This window comes from Falco cherrug, assembly GCF_023634085.1.
Source record: "Falco cherrug isolate bFalChe1 chromosome W unlocalized genomic scaffold, bFalChe1.pri SUPER_W_unloc_1, whole genome shotgun sequence".
Lineage (NCBI taxonomy): Eukaryota > Metazoa > Chordata > Aves > Falconiformes > Falconidae > Falco > Falco cherrug.
The window spans coordinates 7,094,601-7,114,706 of NW_026599288.1; the positions used below are offsets into that span (position 1 = coordinate 7,094,601).

A 20,106-nucleotide genomic window follows, 5' to 3' on the forward strand; every position below is an offset into this window, starting at 1 on the left:
TGATGGCAAAGGCATGCATGAGACTCCTTGTAGCGACAACTGGCTTTTGTTCCTTGAGAAACGAGTCTTGGAAACGCCACCTGCTATTCATGTCTTAATTGCACTTAATTTTTAATGTCTTAAAAGCACAGGCTGGTGTTTCCAAGCTCACACGCCTGGATGCTCACTGGGTCACACCGCTCCTCTGTGGGGTCTCCAGGAGTTCTTCACCCATCTACGGTGCAGGCCTTTGCTTCCTTTGGAGCCTTTACCAAACTACTGCCAGTCTGGTTCAGGAGTTGAGTGCCTCCATCAACCCCTCTCCAAGAAATAAATTAAAAAAAAAAAACCAAACAAACAAACAAAAAGAAACCACAAAAAAACACAAAAAAATCAAAAAACAAAAAAACCCACCCACAAACCCACCCCCCCCAAAACCAAAAAAAACCCTAAAAAAACCCTAAAAAAACCCCAAAAATAAAAAGGAAAAAAGTCTGCCCCAGGAAATCAAAAGCAGTCCTGGAAGAAGTTAAAAAATAAAACCAACAAAAAAAAAAAAAAGAAAGGAAAAACCAACCCAAAGAAATAAAAAACCACAGAGCCAAGAAATAAAATACGAAAAGCAAAATCCTTCTCAAGAAAGAACTAAATAAATAAGTACTTTAAAAGTAAATAAATAATAAAGAGGCCAGCCGCAAGAACTTTAAAAAGAGAAGAAAAAAAAAAAAAAAAAAAGTACAAACCAGCGTAAGGACGCGGCACGGGCTGCAACAAGGCGGGCCGGGGGTGAAAGATGGAGCGACCGGGGGCTGGGGGGGCGCGGCCAGAGCGTCCCCGCCACCGGCCCCGGCCGGAACCCGCGGCCGGAACCTTTAGTTCCAGGCAGGAACGGACCGGGAGGGAGCTGCAGGGCGCGGGTGGCCTGTGGCGCTGCTATAAGGAAGGACGCGGGGCTGCTGTAGGGCTGGGGGGGGGGGGGGGTGTCGGTGTCTGCGGGGTTCCTGTGGGGCTGCTATGGGGTAGGGCGTAGCGAAGGCGCCGCGTAGGCCCCAGGCGCCCGGGGTTGTTTGCCGGGACACGCCCCGTGACTCCGCTTCCTGTTCGGGCGCTCGCAGGATGGCGGCGGCGGCGGCGGTTCGGGGCCGGCGGTTCAAGTGGTCGCTGGAGCTGGCGGCGGCGCCGGGGGGGCGGTGAGGCCCCGGGGTGTGGGGGGAGGGGGGGTTTGGGGGGCGGATGTGGGGGGTCCAGGGAGCTCCTTGGCCTCACCTGCCCTCCTCTATCCCACCCCCAGGCCCCGCGGAGCCGCCGAGGGCCGCGGGCCGCTGGGGTTCGCCGAGCGGCAGCTGGGGGAGGGCGGCGTCCACGAGAGCGACAAAATCCTCATGGAGAAGGTGGGCGGGGGGGGACCCGGGAGGGAGAGGGACGTCCCCTACGCCGGGTTCCCCCGTGGAGGGGATCGTCCCCGTCCCCCATGGCTGGGTACGAGGTATCCCCACATGGCGGACGCCTCGTTGGCCTCTTTCCTGCAGCGTTGCTGGGACGTGGCACTGGCGCCGCTGAAGCAGATCCCCATGAACTTGTTCATCATGTACATGGCCGGCAACACCATCTCCATCTTCCCTGCAATGATGGTGTGCATGATGGGCTGGCGGCCGCTGCAGGCCCTCATGTCCCTCTCTGCCAGTGAGTACAACCCCACGCTACAGCCCCGGGTGACAGCTCCCTGGGTGATCCCCCGTGGTCGTCCTCTGCCATGTGACGGTTCCCCCAAATACTTGTGGTGGTTCCCTGGCCCGTACCTCTTCTGGCAACATTCATCCCCACATATCTCCCAGCAGTGGTCCCTGCAACAGACCCCACCACATACGTTCCCCTCCAACAGTTGCCCCTATGTCAGTTGCCCCCACGTGTCCCTCAACAGTTGTACCTGTGACAGTCACCCCCTCGTGTCCCTGAACGGTTGCCCACGTGTCAGTTGTTCCCCCGTGTTCGCTAACAGTCACCCCCACATCACTCACCCCCATGCATCCCCCCCGCCCCCAGTTGACCCTGTTGCAGTCAACTTGTATGTCAGACCCTGCCCCACACCCCCTAACAGTCACCCATGTGACAGTCATCCCTACGTTGTCACTGCCATGCGTTCCTCGACAGCCATCGCCATGCCATCCACCCTGCGCCTCCCCCACCGCTTCCCCCATGATGCTCCCCGGCTGCTCCCCACTCATCATTACCCTGGTCCCCTGCAGTGCCACACGTGGGTGACAGTGACGGGGTCCCCCAGTCCCAGTGTCCCACCCTGTTCCCCCTGCAGCACTGAAGGCCCTGGAAAGCTCAAGCCGGCGGGCCCTCCAGGGGCTGGTGTTCCTGGTGGGCAACGGGCTGGGGCTGGCCCTGGCCCTCTACAAGTGCCAGGCCATGGGGCTGCTGCCCACCCGCCCTTCCGACTGGTTGGCCTTCGTCGCCCCACCACAGGTGCGTCCAGATGCCAGGGTCCCCCCACCCCCGCTGCCCTGCACGCCAGGGTTCCCGCTGGCCTGGCCGGCAGGGTCCCCCCGCTCACCCCCCTTCTCTCTCTCTCTCTCTCTCTTACCTTGGCAGCGGATGGAGTTCACTGGGGGGGGCCTGATCCTGTGACCCAACTCGCCTGTCCACCAGTAAAGGCAGAGGCAAGGCTGGTGAAGTTACTCTGGGGAAAAATTCAGAGGGTTTGGAGGTTCAGCCTTAGGAGGCACCAGGATGGGTTGAAGCGAAAACCGTTTATTGGTGGTATGTGCTGAGAGCGCTGGGGCCTGTACTGGTAGTGCCAGGGCCCATGCTGGGGACACTGGGAGTGCACTGCAGGAGTGTTGAAGCCTGTACTGAGAGTGCCCTGAGAGCCTTGGGGCCTGTACTGGGAGTGCACTGGAGCAGCAGTCAGAGCCTTGGGGCCCATACTGGGAGCCTTAGGGCCCTTACTGGGAGCACTGGGGGAACCTTGGGGATCACACTGGGAATGCACTGGAGCTGCACTTGGAGCCTCAGGGCCCATACTGAGTGCATACTGGGCCTTAGGTTGCATACTGGCAACGCTGGGATTGGGGCCCATACTGGGATCATCCTTGGAGAGGTGCAGCCCAGGCTGGTACTGTACTGGGAATACTGAGTCCATACTAGGATCTCAGTTTAAGTGTAGCTCACATTGCCGTCATACTGGGAGCGCTGCGTCCACACTGGTAGTGTTGGGGCCATACTGGGATCCTACTTGAAGAGTTACGACCCAGACTGGCATTTGATCGCATTTGCTTGCCCTGTTTTGGCCTATTCTCCCAGTTCTTGCCCCAACCCCCATAACTGGCTGGTTTTGCCCCTTGTTGCCTTGGGTTTGCCTTTTTTTTTTCCCCCGGTTTTGACCTGTTCTGCCTTGTTTGTGCCCGGGTTTGTCCCTCCCGTTTCCCCTGTTTTCCCTGTTTCTCCATTTCTTCTCTGTTTTCCATTATTTCCCTCACTTTCTCCAAGTTTCTTCTGGTTTTTTCCTGGGTTTACTCCTTTGCCACCATTTCCTTCCTTTCCCCCCATTCCCAAGCCATTTCCCCACATTTTTCCTGTTTTCCCACAATTTCTCTCGGTTTTCTATGTTCCTGTTTTCCCCTGGGGTATTCCTGTTTCTGCCCCATTTTACCCTGTTTTCCCCCATTTCCTTTGGTTTTGCCCTGGTTTTCTCCCTACTGTTTGCCCATTTGTGCACCAGTGTTTCACTGTGTTTCCCTTTTCTCTTGTTTTTTTCCCCACATTTTTCCCCATTTTCACTCATTTTTGCCCCATTTCTTTCCCCATTCCCCCCATTTTCACTCGGCTCCTCCCCCCCTTTTTCCCATTTACCCATGTCTTCCATTTTCTGTCATTTTTCCCCAGTTTCCCCATCTTGCCCCAGTTTCTTCCTCCATCCTGTCGTTTTCCCAGTTACTCCCTTATTCCCGTTTGTCTCCGTATTCTCCCCTATCTCCCCCTTTTATCTCTTTTTTTTTTTCTTCCCTTACTTTCTCCCTGCTTTTTGCCCTGCTTTATCCCCCATTCCCCCCTTTTTTTCCCGTTCCTGCCATTTCTTTTATTCTGGCCACCAGCAGCACCAGCCAATCCCACTCACTCATTCAGTCACTCTGTCACATGTGCATATGTGGCACACATTCCACCTCCCCAGTGTCCACCAGTAAGCATTGGTATGCACCAGTGCCCACTTGTGTCCCCCCCCAACATTCCCCCCCATCTCCCAGTATGGCCCAGAGCTCCCCCTGCCTCCCAGCGCAGCCCACAGCCCCAGAACCCTCCTCCCCAGTATGCCCCCATGCCTCCCAGCACCTTCCAGTATGGCCCAAGACTCTCCCAGTATGGCCCAGAGCCTCCTCATGCCCCCCAGCATAGCCCAGAGCCCTAGATCCATGCCTCCCAGAATGGACCACTGCTTCCCAGTGAGTCCCAGTATGGTCCAGCTCCATGCCGTGTGGCCCAGCACCTTCCCCATAGAGCCCAAAGTCTCCTACTGACTCCCAGTACAGCCCAGACAGCTAGAAGAGCACTCGGCTCGCCGGGTGGTCCTACACGAAAGTGCGCAGCTGGGTTACCATAACTACACGGGGTACAGATGGCGAAAGCGTGGTGAGCTTTGCCAAGTTCGACTTCCTCCAGTGCCAGTCCTGGTTAAAGATGCGAAGATGAAAATACGATACCGACATCTGAAACAGCCAGAGCCTGCAAGTGTCATCCCACGTCTCCCGGTATAGCTAAGTGCCCTTCCCAGCAGTCCCAGTATGATCCAGGGCACCACAGTGATTCCCAGCGTGGCCCAGAGCCCCATCCCAATATAGCACGCTGCCCTCCCAGTGATTCCCAGTACACCCCAGTGCCCTGCCAGAGCACACCAGACCCCCCCAGTGGCACTCACAGGCTCCCCCCCAACCCCTGCACGGGGGAGCTTGCGATAGGGCAGAGCCTCCCTCCCGCACGTTGTACAGTATGTGCTTGGCAATAAAATCTGCAGGGAAGAAAGAGGAAGAGGGGACATTTGGAGCTATGGCGTTTGTCCTTCCAAGTCAAGAGTCAGGTGAGATGGAGCCCTGCTTTCCTGGAGACGGCTGAACACCTGCCTGCCGATGGGAAGGACTTCCTTACGTTTTGCTTGCGGGCAGCTTTTGCTTTTAACTATTAAAATGTCCTTATCGGAGCCCAAGTTTCCTACTTTTACCCTTTTATTCTCTCCAAACAGCTCCTGGGGGGGCAGTAGGGCAGGTAGCTGTGTGGGGCTTGGCTGCCGCCCGTGGTTATATGACAACAGACAAATATGTTGGGTATGGATATATTAAGGTTAGGCTGCTAAGACTGTTACACACGTGAAATGACAAACCATCGGACCCCAAACTCTTTAGTCTCTATAGGTGAAGTACCAGCTGAGGGGTCTGCTGCTTCCCTATTACAGGCTGCACCAAAATTGACCTGCAAGTGCTTTGACTCAACGTATGACAATATCATATCAGCCCTGGAGCTACGCTAGGCATAACTACTTTTACCTAGGATTTAGAATGATGGGATATTGCCTCGAAAACTTTCCCCATATAACTCCCGTGTGTGGCCGCGCAGAAGCCGAACAGCACCTAGCGTTTGGCAGTAGGTTATCCTCCACTGAATGGAAATATCAGACACGTAACACTGCGTCCTGTCACGTATCTGATTTTTTCCTGTACAGTGAACAGCCCATCCTTGGATGGCTGCCTTGGATATAAAGGATATATTTTTCATGGTCGTGTTACAACTTGAGGATCAAGAAGAGATTCACTTTGACGTGGGATGGAATACAGTACGCTATTCCCTGACTACACCAAGGATTCAAACACAGCTCTACGTTGTCACACCAGGTTTTAGCTAAGGAATTAAGAACAAATCCCACAGAACAAGGGGTGATGGTATATCAATATATCAAAGACATTTTAATTGCAGGAGATTCTCCCGAGAAGGTCCAAAGAATGTGTGGTGGCGTCCTAGCCCGTCTGAAATGTGAGGGGGTTAGCATCCTGTTGCCAAAAATCGTAACCAAGAAAATGCTCCAAACCAAGTAATAGTTTAGCAAGCTGACATCGGTTTATTGCAGCACTGAGTGCATGGGGGGATTCTTCCTCCTAACATGCATATCAAGTTATTTGAGGGTATAGATTATATACAATAAATATCTATATTCATAGTCCATTGCATATTCATTGTCATACACACAGGGTTGGTTGCAAGTTTCTCGCTTCCAATGCAAGTTCGTATTCTTCCTCAGATAGCACTGATGAAGCTTTTTTACTAATCCGCATGCTCCCCAAGTGGGGTTTTGTCCTGTTTCAGGGGAGCTATCAGAGGTCCCGAGCTCCCACTGCCACAATTACCTTTGTCTTACTTTCAACTAATTCTCTGCTGATGTCTGTGGACTGCAACACCTTAGCAGCCTGCCTTCTCTTGCAGCCAGGACTACCTCATTTGAAGTCGTCTTTTTGCATTTTATTTTTACTTAACTTGGATAACGGTGTTCTTTTAACCATCTGTTCTTTGTTTCCTGACTTTGTGACATGAGCAAAAGAAGCAGAACCTAGTTCTCTCTTCTTGCTAACTAAATTGGTTTAAGTCCTTGGTATCAATCCCTGAGGCTAAATAGTGGGGCTCTAACCTAAAGGTTAAATTTTTAGGCATAACTTGGCAAGGGGGCAGATGATATATTCCCTCTGATACCTTACAGTAAATATCCAAGTTAAATTCACCCTTTGCTAAGAAGGAGTTTTGACAAGCCCTAGGAACTTCAGGATTTTGAGGATTTTGGCAAGCTTGTCTCCACAATTTAGCATAATTGCCTGAACCTTATGCAATCTACTAAAGATGCGTGCTACCTGGGAGTGGACAGTTGCTCATGAAGTAGCATTTTGTTCATTAATATGCAGTGGTTTAGAATATCAGCCCACTGGCCCAATAATAGCGGGGGGGGGGGCCTTTAGCCTACATATAGGACTCACAGAAAGAAGATCCCATGGGAATTCTGGCAACCAGCTCCCAATAAGGCTCGGTTTACTGCTATACAGTTAGGATTGAAGGAGCAGCACAGTTCCCAAGCATGGTATTCACCTTGGGAAAAAATCACTACCGATGGTTTAAACAGCCCTGTTAGATGCAGAATCCATCACTTTAGATCCACCCTTAGAAACGCAAACTCCATTCCCTATCCTTAAAAAAGCAAAAGAGCCTATTCCCATTCCGCAGAGAATTGTGCACTCTGGTGCGATTCAGAAAACAGTGATGCACGTAGCTGTGGCAGTGTGCTCCCCTGCCACTAACCCCACCTGCTGAAGCCATAACCATTGTTGTGATGTTGTCCACCTTACTCTGGATTTTGGGGGATAGATGGCAGCATGATAGCCAAAGGCTTTCTGGAATGGTGAAACAGACGTCTTGCTGACATGCAAATATGACTATTACTTTATAAACAGTCGGCAGCCCAGGGCTCATGGAGCTCTCCTGCATGGCAGCCGGCTGCCCGGCAGGATCTCCCCTTGAGTTCAGTCTTGAGGCTTGTCAGGGTTACTCCTCGAAGCTGAGATTCCTTGCTGCAAAAGATCCTTGGTGAGTGATTGCATGCTAAACTTTGAAATCTTAGCTAAGTGGTATAAAGGATTGATTGTGAATATATAATCCTTTAGACATAAACTGTTGACCAAGTCTTGGACTAGGGTTGGGTCTAGCTGCATCTAGAGTCCTCTGTGAGAAGGAGTTCTGAGACCAAGGGGGTTCTTGCTGAACCTCATGACTCCATGGGAGGATCTCCATGACAGTCTTCTCTGACCCTGTCCTCTGTGTAGTAAATAACCAAGTGTACCAAACCACTTGCATTTAACATTAGACTTTGTTACCTCACTCTTTTATATCAATGAAGTGCGGTGTTCTCTCTTACGAGCAAAGTGGATGACTCCACCTGAGACAACAGAACGTCGCCACTGGGTGGATGGAGGAACAGGCCTTACAGGGAAGTTCACAGGCGTGTAATATCCAGTGGCAAGAAGCTGCTGAACCACCCCTTGCTACGCTGCCTTCACCCATTCATGGTGCACCACTCCCATCTGATTTACAACAGGATGCTGTGGCTTGGTCTAAGGTTTGGTTTAACAGATGGATCAGCTCAAAGGGTTAAAGGGGAACGGAAGGGAAGGGCTACCCACATGTGGCCCTCAGGTGGGACATCTGAAGCACAAGAAGTAGCGGGATCAGGTCAGTTGGCTGAGCTCTAGCCGGTCATGCCAGGAGCCCAACGGGGCGCTGAGGCGAGTGTACTCATTCCGATGTGGCCTGGTCTATGTGGCCACCTGCGGCTTCCACACTGGAAAGCTGAAGGATGAAAAATTAAAGGAAGGAAAGCCCGGGGAAAAGGTCAATAGGAAAAGCTGTATTTAATACCTCAAAGCAGAGCAGTGGAAACCCTCTTCAAACTGGGCACATACCAACACATACAAAGGCCACATATTTACAATCCAGATGGGATCATGACATAGATCATTTGTCTAAAGAACATAAAGCAATAATGTTGATCTTTCACATAACATATATACACTATTCCACCTCTGGCCTGGTAGTTCTGGGTTGGCTACAAGACAACTTAAGACATATGGGTAGCCTGGATCTATATCAATAGGTTGGCCTTCAAGGGGGGGCCTATTTCTAAAACAGAACGCTGAGATTTTATAATTAGGAGCCTTTTTTGTGCAGATGCCCAAGCCAATATTTTAGCTGGACAACACTGGCCTAACCGGAGGCATGGTAAACACTTGTGGTTCTTTGTGCTGGTTTTGGCTGGGATAGAGTGAATGTTCTTCATAGTAGGTAGGATGGTGCTATGTTTCGGTGATGAAAAAAGTGCTGGTAGCTCTCCAACGTTGTAGCTGCTCCTGAGCAGGGCTTGCACAGCAGCATCAAGGCCAGCAAGCAGGCTGGGGGCACAAGGACCTGGGCAGGGGGACACAGCTGGAACAGCTGCTGACCCCAACTGACCCGAGGGGTATCCCCTGCCCGATGGCATCACGCTCAGCAGGTGACACTGGGGGAAGCAGGAGGAAGGGGGGGGATGTTCAGAGTGATGGCATTTGACTTCCCAAGTCCCCATCACATGTGATAGAACCCTGCTTTCCTGGAGATGACTGAACACCTCCCTGCGCATGGGAAAAGGTGATTGAATTCCTTGGTTTGCTTTGCTCGTGGGCACGGCTTGGCTTTCTCTTTACCTAATTAAACTGTCGTTATCTCAACCCATGAGTTTGTTTTCTCACTTTGCTGATTCTCACCCCATTGTGGGGGCAGTGAGCGAGCAGCGATGTGGTGGTTAGTCACCAGCTGGGATTACACCATGACATTCTTGTGGCAAATGAATTTTAAAAGGAGCTTTACCAGGAACTCCAAATAAATTGGAGTATATTTTAACCTGGGCAGAGATTATTAGTGGTTTAGGTACAGCCCACCCATTCTTCAGGCTAGTGCAAAATGCCTAATTTTAGGATTAAGACAACGGTTTACCCACCTGCCTTTACTCTCTGTGATTCAATCAGACAATCAACCACATTTCAAAAAGTAAAGATACACACAGATGGGCTGAAACCCAAGGATTTAGATAGATTTTCCACATTCCTTGTCATCCCCAGTACAATGTTATCATTGAATGCTGGGATGGACTTCTTAACATTAGTGTAAAATTGGAATTTACACTCAGACCAGTCAGTCCAAAACCTCAACCAGTATTTCCCCATATCACAATTAGACACATCGTCTTAATGACACAGTGACTGCTTTAAGCAACCAACAGACCATAACCAGTAGTCTGAGCTGGAAAGTTTTTGATACCAGCTGCAGCATAACTTTAAGTGAAAATTATAATCATCAGTTACGTGTTAATAACTGTCTGAACTAATAATCTGCAAAAAGGAAGATTTCACTGAGTATTACAAACACCCCTCTGAAGCACCATGTGGAAGGTGCTTGACCGTCAGAGTAACACAAATCTCATTTCTGAGCAATGGATACCCAAATTATTTAACATTCAAAAAGAGACAAAGTGGATTTGTGTTTTCCTTCAGGTTACTCTAACCACAACATCAGGAAATGGAAACTCATACTATCTTCCCTGGTAATACCTTGTTCATGATACTGATTGACAATTTGGCATGAAATGAAACAAGCTTATATTGATTCTGACCAAAAAATCTCATGGACCTGTAATAATGAATCAACAAGTGCAAACAAAGGTGGTTTTAATGGCTTGGAACTCCAGAATCTCACATGAATGTTAATAGAACAAACTGTCAAAGATACAATTTCACTGCACCTAATTCTCCAGGCTGCAAGCTGCCAAGTAATGCTTGGCTGAGTACTAACAATAATTGGGACACAGGTGGCCCAAACAACATATCTGGCTGTTTAGACTGTAACTCTCTTTGGACAATACGTTTAAGCCAAACGTGCTTAATGAAATTCAGTGTTTCCCTAATCCACTGTGTTCATTCTGTAAACATCACAATGGTTCTGGGCACTTAAATCAACTGGGTGGTTCCGGCTTTGGGCCACCACAGCAGGCTGCACTTCTACCATAGCACTCTTAGTCCTTACGCATTTTGATCTAAACATTTAGCCTTTAATTTGCACCACAACCATTACCCTGTAGGTAGGAACTATGGAGTGTTCAAACCCATCGTGACAGGACCAACTAAATGAAGTTTCTCTTGGCAGAAGAGATACAGCCTCAGCATCATCCTGTAGCCATCCCGGACAGGAGCACTCAGGGGCCACCTTTGGGCAGCAGAGCTGGGCCAGCAGATGGACCCAAGGCTGGGCTGATGTGCCCCAAGGCACTTCTCACAGTGGTGATAATTCCTCACCTGCTGGTGCAAGTGGATATAAGGAATGGGCTTGCAACACGCTGTTGCAGAGTCTTTGTAGAAATGCTTACAGCGGTAGGACTCTGTCCGATGCACTCTTAATCTTTCTTATGTATGTGCTTAATTCACTTCAAGGGGTACCACAAAATTTCCTCAACAAGGTGACTCAGCAACATGTCTGAGTCATCTCACCAACCTTTCACCAACTAGTCCAAGAAAAAACCCTGCTCAGAGGTCTGCCAGCAGACTGCTCCTGGCTATGGTCTTGGCTTCCAGGCCTTGCAGCATGGGCATAGCACATCTTAATGGAATTAGCTCTCATTCTAGCTGCTGGCTTTGTGCTTTTCTGTATTGTGTCTTGCTTCAAATCTCTTGTGTATATCACTTTTACCTGAAGCAGTACTGTAACCTCAGTTCTCGGCTGACAAACCCTCACTTAAGTTACACCACCATTGCTGGGCCTGAGGCAAGTGTAAGTACTCCATCTCACACATGAAGAGGCAGGAGAGATGCGGTGTAGTCTCACCTGCAGTGACCCACCAGCAGCTGTAGGCCCAGGGGTGAAGTGGCAGGAACTGCTGTAAACGCAACCTGGTTATAGTGGGGGGAAAGACTGTCAGAAGGTTCCTGTCAAAACACTGACAGAAAAAATGCCAGCAGGCCGGGGAACCCAGGGCACCCTTGAGAAGCACAGCTGAGTACCTCAAAACCAGAGACATCATGAGATACCATCAATAAGCACAAACCCCAGAAACTGCTTATCATCTAGAGAGGTGAAAAGAGTCAAAAAGGTGGAAAACAGCCTGGAGGAACCGGTGACAGCTATTGGCTGTTTCAGATGGAAGAACAGAAAAACAGTCTGGAAAAGTAAAAATTCATCTGAGAGAACAGAAAAAAAACATTGTCTGTTGACAGTCTCAGGCTGAAACCAGAAGTTAGCAACATCTATAGGCTGCTTCAGGTGGTGGTGTCCTATGCCTTCTTACTTCTCTGGGATATAAAAAATTACGTGCTTTCTACCCGGAATGAAGCCTCTCTCTCCCTCTCCAAGTGTTCCCCTTGTGTGGACTTTTTGTACAAGGTCTCAACAGACTGGACCCTGGCCAGGGACACCTGGCTGACTGCAGACTCCAAGAAGCTGATGACGTTTCAAGTGAAACTTTGTCCATTGTTGACTGGCCTCTCCCCTGGAGCAGTCTGATGAGCACCATACTGCAACTACTTTGAATATTTATATGCACAGGCACACATGTCAGTAATTAATCATAAGTATACTTGCCGCTAATATGGAAATACATATGTCCTTGCTACTTTAGTACTACTGCTAATATTGAAATACACGTACCCTTGTTTTCTTTAGTAGTGATAATTTTTGTAATAACTTGAGATATCTCTATACTTGCTTCTTGGTAGTAGTTTTGTAGTAAATTGACATAAATATATATATATATATATATACATACACACAGAATCACAGAATGGTTTGTTTTGCAAAGGACCTTTAAAGAATATCTATTCCAACCCCCTGCCATGGGCAGGGACACCTTCCACTGGTGTTGCTCAAAGACCCTTGCAATCTGGCCTTGGACAACTCCAGTGATGGGGCATCCACAGCTTCTCTGGGCAACTCTCACAGTCCGTTTGGATTGCTCAAATGTACAGGACAACATACTCTGCAAGTTATTCTATGAGTTCATTAAGAAATACAACAAACAAGCATGAAAAACGAGGGCAAATCACCTTTTTCCAAACTAGTCTGCCATGTGAATTCACTCATTCACCATCCAAGTCATGTAATTCTTAATTCATGCACCTATGAGCAAAAAATCAGTTTTCTGGCTGATGGTGAGAGTACACATCCTTCCTCCTCCATCACCATACAGGCATCCTCTGTATCACACCAGGAAGCACAAAATCCTCAGCAGTCCAGCTGCTGTTGGATTTGCTTCAAAAGGTTTTGGAATAAGCTGAGGTTTTGTACCTTCCATCTTGAATGTTTGGTCTATACCATTTCCATAAGTTAGCGGATCCTAACAAAACTGCCAGACAATTGATATGCAAAAATGATGGCTGCAGGAGACAGCCAGCTGTAGGTGATAACAGCAGCATAATGGCCCTTTAGTTCTTTCTGGCTACCTGCCCTGTGTAGGTGATGCTCACATTTTGACCTAATGGTACAGCTCCCAGCATACATCAGGCCTTAGCATGAGCAATATTAGCAAAAATGTGAGCAGAAATTGAGTGAACAGCCAAAGCAACCTGTTCCAGTGTCTCACCACCCTCATTGTAAAACATTTCTTCCTTATGTCCAATCTAAACCTACCCTCTTTCACTTTAAAACCATTGTCCCTTGTCCTGTCACTAGAGTCCTTGGTAAAAAGCCTCTCTCTGTCTTTCTTATAAGCCCCCTTTATATTCTGAAAGGCTGCTATAAGGTCTCCCCAGAGGTTTCCCTTCTCCAGGATGAACAAACCCAATTCAGCCTTTCCTCACAGCAGAAGTGTTCCAGCTCTCACATCACTTCCATGGCCTCCTCTGGATCTGCTCCAACAGGTCCATGTCTTTCTTTTGCTTGGGACCACACAGCTGGATGCAGGACTTCAGGTGGAGTCTCACAAGAGCAGAGTAGAGGGGGAGAATCACCTCCTTTGACATGCTTCTTTTGAGGCGGCCCAGGATACAGCTGGCTTTCTGGGCTGCAGGCACACATGACTGGCTCGTTCCATGTTTTGTCTGCCAGTATCCTCAAGTCCTTCTCTTCAGGGCTTCTCTCCATCCACTCATCCCCCAGCTTGTATTGATACTGGGGATTGCCCTGACCCAGGTGCCAGACTTTGCACTTGACCTTGTTGAACTTCATGAGGCCCACATGGGCCCATTCCTCGAGCCTGTCAATGACATAAGCCCATATATGATGTGAGATACAAGATATAACACAGATTAGAGTCCAATAAATATTTAGAGCCTTCCTACAGTCTAGTTGAACATGCAGATATAGTAAGTTCTGGTTTCACAAAGCCCATTTCCAATAAGCAATTAAAATACGGATGTGCTATAAAGCCTCACATTCTCTCTGTCTACAGCGTTTCCAACACTGTATGAACTTCTGCTCCACAGCCTCAAGCTGCACCAGGGGAGGTTTAGATTTGGGTGAATAAAAAATTTATTCACCAAAAGGGTTATCAAGCATTGGGAACAGGCTGCTGAGGAAAGTGTTGGAGTCACCGTCCCTGGAGGTATTTACAGGATGTGTAGATGTGGCGCTTGGTGGCTTGGCTTAGTGGCGGAGCTGGCGGTGCTACGTTAATGATTGGACTCAATGACCTTAAGGGTCCTTTCCAATATAATGATGCTATGATTCCCTGATTAATACAATGAAAAGGAACAGAAGGAATGTGACAGCATTGAAGGAAAAAGGCTACATCTCATCCTCCCTTAAACACAGATTGAGAGCTACAGCATTTCAAATCCACAGTGATCTGGACAGAGCAAACAAGTAACATTTGTTCTCTGTCTCTTCCAGTGCAAAATCCCTGGAGCATCAAATGCAAGTAGCTGCCATACTCCAAGCAAATGAAGACATTTCTTTTACAGGATTTCCCACCACCCCACCACCGCCATCCAAATACTTACAAAATAGCCTGTAAACTTCTTGTTGCAGGACAGCTATTGATTATGAAAATGCCTGTAACTTCAAAACAACTCAGAAAGCAATGGATAAAAGAAACCAAAAATCATTTGAGGGCTACTTAATAAAAATCTGAGGAAATAAAAGAAGAGTTCTGAAAACATTTGCTCGGCTCTTCTGGTCTTCCTTAGGCAATTAATTGCTGTTTGCCACTGCTGTAGGAAAGATAGCAGGTTTGTCAGACATTTACTCTGAAGCAATCAGAACCTTTCTTAGGCTCCTCTAAAAATCAAAGTCAAGCAATGAAAGCACCTGGAAACTTGCAAAATGCATACCTCTTCTTAACACTTTGGCCCTTCAGGAAAGCAGGTGTATGCTCATACAAACCCAGAAAAATATGTTCCTAATTTTAGGCCAATATTGCATGTTCATGGTGTACACAGTAACTGGACATTTAAGAAAAGAACCTGGTGACTTTTCAGGTGTGTAAATGAAGTATGTAAAATATATTCACTTTATACACACACACATATTAAAATCTATATTGAGACAGCTGAAAAAAATTCTTTAAGGCCTGTATGTGGCTGTAAGTCAACCTGCAAATTATAATGCACATAATTTTTAGCCTAATTTCACCTTGACAAATTGCAGAAGGATTTGTATGCAAAACATGCTGGTATACTGAAGTATTGAGTGCGTAACTGACCACAGAGCACTTAGTCATGAATACAGTTAATATCCTGATTAGACAGGTGTCATCTTGCCTCATTCTTAAGCTGCGATTGTGTAGGGAGGTATCATTTAGCAATATTTATTTAGTATTAATGTAATGTAAATATTAAATAATACTAATAATTATCACTTGTGACATATTCACAGTGGTGAAGCCTTTCTTTTTTTGTGCCATCAGCATTTACTACATACTATAAGAAAAAATTTCATCACATGTCAAAGATACTGACTTTAAAGGCAGAATTCAGAGTAACCAAGAGTGGGTATGTACAAAATGTCCTTAGAAATCCACCCTATGAAAGAGCAATTAATTTGATTTTGTCTGCCTGACACGTAAAAAGCAAGCAGAAGCAATGAGATGCCATACCCTCACCTTCTCAGCAAACACCTTCTGTTGGGAATGTCATGAACAACAAGAGCTGAGCTCTGCTGAATTTGTTGTGTCCCAAGAAGTTTTGATTTGCTTTAACAGGCTAATGGTATCTCTGCGGAGCAATAGAAAAAGTCATGCCAGGCTCTGGGAGTGAAGGAGGGCAATTTAATTTTATATTAGAGCATCACAGAATCACAGACTGGTCAGGGCTGGAAGACACCTCTGGAGACCATCTAGGTCAACCCCCTGCTCAGGCAGGCTCTCCTACAGCAGCCTGCACAGTGTCGTGGCCGGGTGGTTTTTGAATGTCTCCAGAGGAGATGCCACAGCCTCTCTGAGCAGCCTCTTCCAGCACTCCGTCACCCTCAAAGAAAAGAAGTTTTTCCTCGTGTTCAGAAGGAACCTCCTGTGTTGCAGTTTGTGCCTGTTGCCTCCGTCCTGGTCCTGTCACTGGGCACCACTGAAAAGAGCCCAGCCCCGTCCTCCTGACACTCACCCTTAAGGTATTTGCAGATACTGACAAGATCCCCTCTCAGTCTCCTCCAGGCTAAACAGGCCCAGCTCCCTCAGCCTGTCCTGAGAGAGATGCTCCAGCCCCCTCATCAGCTTCGTACCCCTCCACTGGAGCCTTTCCAGTAGCTCCCTGTCCCTCTTGAACTGGGCAGCCTAGCACGGACACAGCACTCCAGAGGTGGCCTCACCAGGGCGGAGCAGAGGGGGAGGGTCACCTCCCTCCACCTGCTGGCCCCGCTCCTCCTCATGGACCCCAGGATCCCTCTGGCCACCTTGGCCACAAAGTCACACGACTGGCCCATGGGCATCTTGCTGCCCACCAGCACTCCCAGGTCCCAGTCCGCAGAGCTGCCCCCCAGCAGGTCAGCCCCAGCCCGTACTGGTGTGGGGGGCTGTTCCTCCCCAGGTGCGGGACCCTGTTATGTGACCTTACTAGGACTTCTCTGAATGAGCTTTGTCCTGATGCAAGCAGACTCAGCTTAGGAGACCTTTGCTTGCTGCCAGGGAGGACGCTGTTGGAAGGACAAAGGGTGAAGCAGAAGCCTGCCAGGTGGATGTAAGGGGGTCGTGCATGGAGAGGAGGTGATGCCAACAGTGCAACGCGTCAGCGAGCAGGACAGGAAGGGTGGTCTGGGAGAGCATGATAAAAGCCACGGTGGCAACGCTGTTTGCAGCAAAGCGGGTGCATGGGGCATGCCCGCCGAGAGCGCGTGGGAGCGCAGGTGTGCCTGGCAGGGGGTGGGCAGCAGCCGCGGTGTGTGCCCCAGGACCAAGGGCCGTGCTGGGGCCCGGTGCAGTGGAAGGCTGCGGGTGGAAGGGCCAAGGCCGGTGTGCATGTGGGTGCAGCGGGTGCGCAGGCAGCGGGTGCGTGCAGGAGGGCGCGGCGGCAGGGCGGGCGTGCTGCGGCGAAGGAGCAGGGGCATGCCTGGGGGGAGATCTGTGCGGGGATTCGTGTGCCTTCGCGTGTGCCCCCCCCCACACACACACGTGCGTGTCAGGGGCGCACAGGTGCGGGGGGAGGCGCGGGCCCGTCGCACGCTGCCCGCCCTGCGCGGCGCCCCCCAGGCACGGCGGGGCGGGCACGGCGGGGGGTGGCGGCGGGGCATCTGCTCCCCGGCTGCCCCGTGAAAACCGGCGGCGCCTGCAGCCGTGTTCCCACCGTCCCGGACCGCCCTGCCGGGTCTGCAGTCCGCACCATGCCCGCGCCACCCGCGCCGCCGCTGCTGCTGCCGTTGCTGCTGCCACCGCTGCTGCTGCCGCTGCCGCCGCCGCCGGTCTTGGCCCCAGCCCCGGGCCCCGGCCCCGGTCTGGGCGCGACGGCGGAGGGGTGCGGATCCTGCGAGGCGTCCCAGTGCCCGTCGTCGGCCTGCGTGGTGCCCGGGCTGCGGGCGCGGAACGCCTGCGGGTGCTGCGTGCTCTGCCTAAGGCTGGGGGGCGACCCCCGCGGCTGCCGCGATGCCGTCGGGGCGCGGGCACGGCGCTGCCGGCAGAGCCTGGCGTGCGCCAGCCGGCGGCGGCCCGGCGGCCCGGACCCCCAGGCCTCCCGGAGCTGCCTCTGCCGGCCGGCCGGCACCGCCTGCGGCCCCGACGGGCGGTGGTGCGGCGGCCCCCGCGCCCTGCCACTCCGCATCCGCCACCGCCGGGCCGCCCGCCGCCGCCGCTGGGGCACCCGCCGCCGGGGCACCCGCCGCCGCCGCTTCCTCGATGCTACCGCCGCCCGGTGCCAGCCCGGTGGGTACGCCGGCCGCCCCGCCAGGCGCCGGGGAGCCCGAGCCCCCGCGCCGGTGTCGCGGCTGGGGGGGGCGGGGAGGTGTCGGGGATGGCCGGGTGCGGGGCGGAGGCTGCGGTGGGAGGTTTGCGGGCGGATTTTTAAGCACCGGCTCTCCTCCCTTGGCCGTGCGTCCCCTTCCCCGAACGATGCTCCAGGCGCAGAAGGGGACACAGGAAAAAAGCAAGCGTCTCCCAGCGCTGTCCCAGTGGAGGGTACCGGCTCCTCCGTGGGTGGCCCGTGACTTAGTACGCCCACGTCCTTTGGGTCACCTCAGGACACAAAAGCGCTGCCGTTCCAAGTTAAGACATGCGCTGGTCCAGTTTGGGGGATGTGCAATGCTGCCAGACTGATAGCTTGTACGGTTTAAAGCGGTTTTAAGTTTAAATACATTTGCTGGTGCCAGAGATGGCACCCTACTAATTAAGCAAATGGCAAAATAGAACCAAATAGCAAGATTCTTCTGCATTCTGAAACAAAATCATCACCATTAGGAAAGGGGAAAAAAAAGAAAACTACAATTTTTCCATTCGAGGTTGCATTCTTTACTTGTATCCTGCAATTCTGTACTCTTGTGCATATCTGAATAACCAGAGGCTTGAATTCTGTAAGGAAACACACTTAAAATGCTTTAAACTCATGTGGTATTTTGAGAAGGAATTTGTACCGCCAGGAAGTTCAGTTCTTAAACCTTAGCATCTCTTGTTAGCAGGTTTTTAACATATACTTAGATATCCATCTGCTCAACGTGGTAAGCAACCCATGAAATTAACTGATTGAAGTAATCCTGTCCTCAGTGGTACACCTAACTCAGCCAAAACCTGCACGCTGTACAAAGGCCAGTACCCAGAGGAAATCTTCTGTTACCTCCTGGGTATATCAGCTATAGCACCCAACATGGAGAGAAGGACAGGACAACGCTGCATGAAGGTGCGTTTGTGGGATGAGGACTTCAACAACACAGAGCATTGTGTGGGCATTGCAGACTGCCCCTGTGGTCTCTGTTGCATGGTAGAGGTAAATCCTTTCTTAGGGCCGTTTGCTCTCTGCTAGCTCTTCTGGTATGGAGGAATCAGGCTCAGCTCTTTCAGTGTCTGCATCTGCATCTGTGTGTCTTGTGTGCCTGTGTCCCTTTCTGCAGCTTTTTTTACTCAAAACCCCCTGCTAAATACAATTTATGTTCTCCTGAGTCTTTGTCCCATTGTTCCAGTCATGGTATAAATGCACTCAAAGATGGGGGCAGGGGGGACAGACAGGATGAGGGATGAGGGGACGACACACATTTGCGAGTAAATACCTTGTTATATCATAACTCAGAAGCAGTAATTTATTCAGCTGTAATCACAGGGACAGGTTTTAGCTGTCCCCATGGGACACTGGTGGAAGCTGGGTAACAGCTGCTTCCTTTGCTATTTGTGATCAAAAACATCCTTTCTGGTATGTTTATTTTTTAATGAGCTTCCCTGAGGCCCTTGATGGGAGTTGGGAAGATCCTACTGGATTATCAGTTTCTCATTGTCTAGCCTTCTTGTCACAGTTCTGGTGCACCCATAAGAAGCTATACACTGAAATTGGTTTAAATATTGGAGAAAAGTACCCTTTGCAGTGGATTTCTGGTCATTACTAAGGGATTGAAACCCAAGGCATGGACAAACACTGCTTGTTCAGCTCTGGCAACAGCAGCAAATGCCTCTACAAAAGTCTTCATGGAATTTTCCAGATAAGCCCAGAGTTTCTGTATTTCTTGATGTCTGAGCTTCTGAAGTGAGAGAGACTTCCATGTGACATTTTAATTGCTCGCAGGCTGCTTTGAGGAGCTGACACCGAAAGTGATTTTTACAATATCATGAATGTATCAGTCAATATGTAATCTCCTTCCATCTCTACAGAGTTTTTTCTCACTCTCCCAGATCCTCTCACTGACTCAAACAGCAAAAGGTTAGGCAGAAGCCTTGCTAAATTAAGTGCCAGTGGAGATACAATTCAGTATTTATAAATGAGGCTTCTTTTGGTGAGTCTTCTTGGTGTAGTGCTTTCTAGTGCTCTGAAATTAATTATCTGTTGTATTACTTCCATGTGCTATAACGATTGCTGATTGCACTCTTAGGAAAGGGATATACTATTATCTGCTGACTTTGTTCCAAATACTGGTTGCTTTACAGAGTAGAAGTCCTTTTATGGGCAAATTTTTTGGTTGCCAACC

The 20,106-nt window shown here is 50.0% G+C and overlaps 1 protein-coding gene across 3 annotated transcripts; it reads left to right on the forward strand.

Annotated features, from left to right (window-relative positions):
- Nucleotides 1-974: 974 nt before the first annotated feature.
- On the forward strand, nucleotides 975-5,176 carry EMC4 (ER membrane protein complex subunit 4). 3 transcript variants are annotated; one of them, XR_008730442.1, is made up of 6 exons: nucleotides 975-1,169; nucleotides 1,271-1,370; nucleotides 1,509-1,662; nucleotides 2,291-2,451; nucleotides 2,578-2,745; nucleotides 4,994-5,176. XR_008730442.1 is itself a non-coding variant. In XM_055700300.1 (6 exons), exons 1-5 carry the CDS (start codon nucleotides 1,096-1,098, stop codon nucleotides 2,611-2,613), a joined length of 525 nt encoding a protein of 174 aa, XP_055556275.1. In that variant the 5' UTR covers nucleotides 975-1,095; the 3' UTR covers nucleotides 2,614-2,645; nucleotides 4,994-5,176. The 3 variants fall into 3 exon arrangements, 2 of the variants coding, with proteins under 2 accessions (XP_055556275.1, XP_055556274.1); XM_055700300.1 differs by having other exon boundaries at nucleotides 2,578-2,645; XM_055700299.1 differs by having other exon boundaries at nucleotides 2,578-5,176.
- The last annotated feature ends 14,930 nt before the right edge of the window (nucleotides 5,177-20,106 follow it).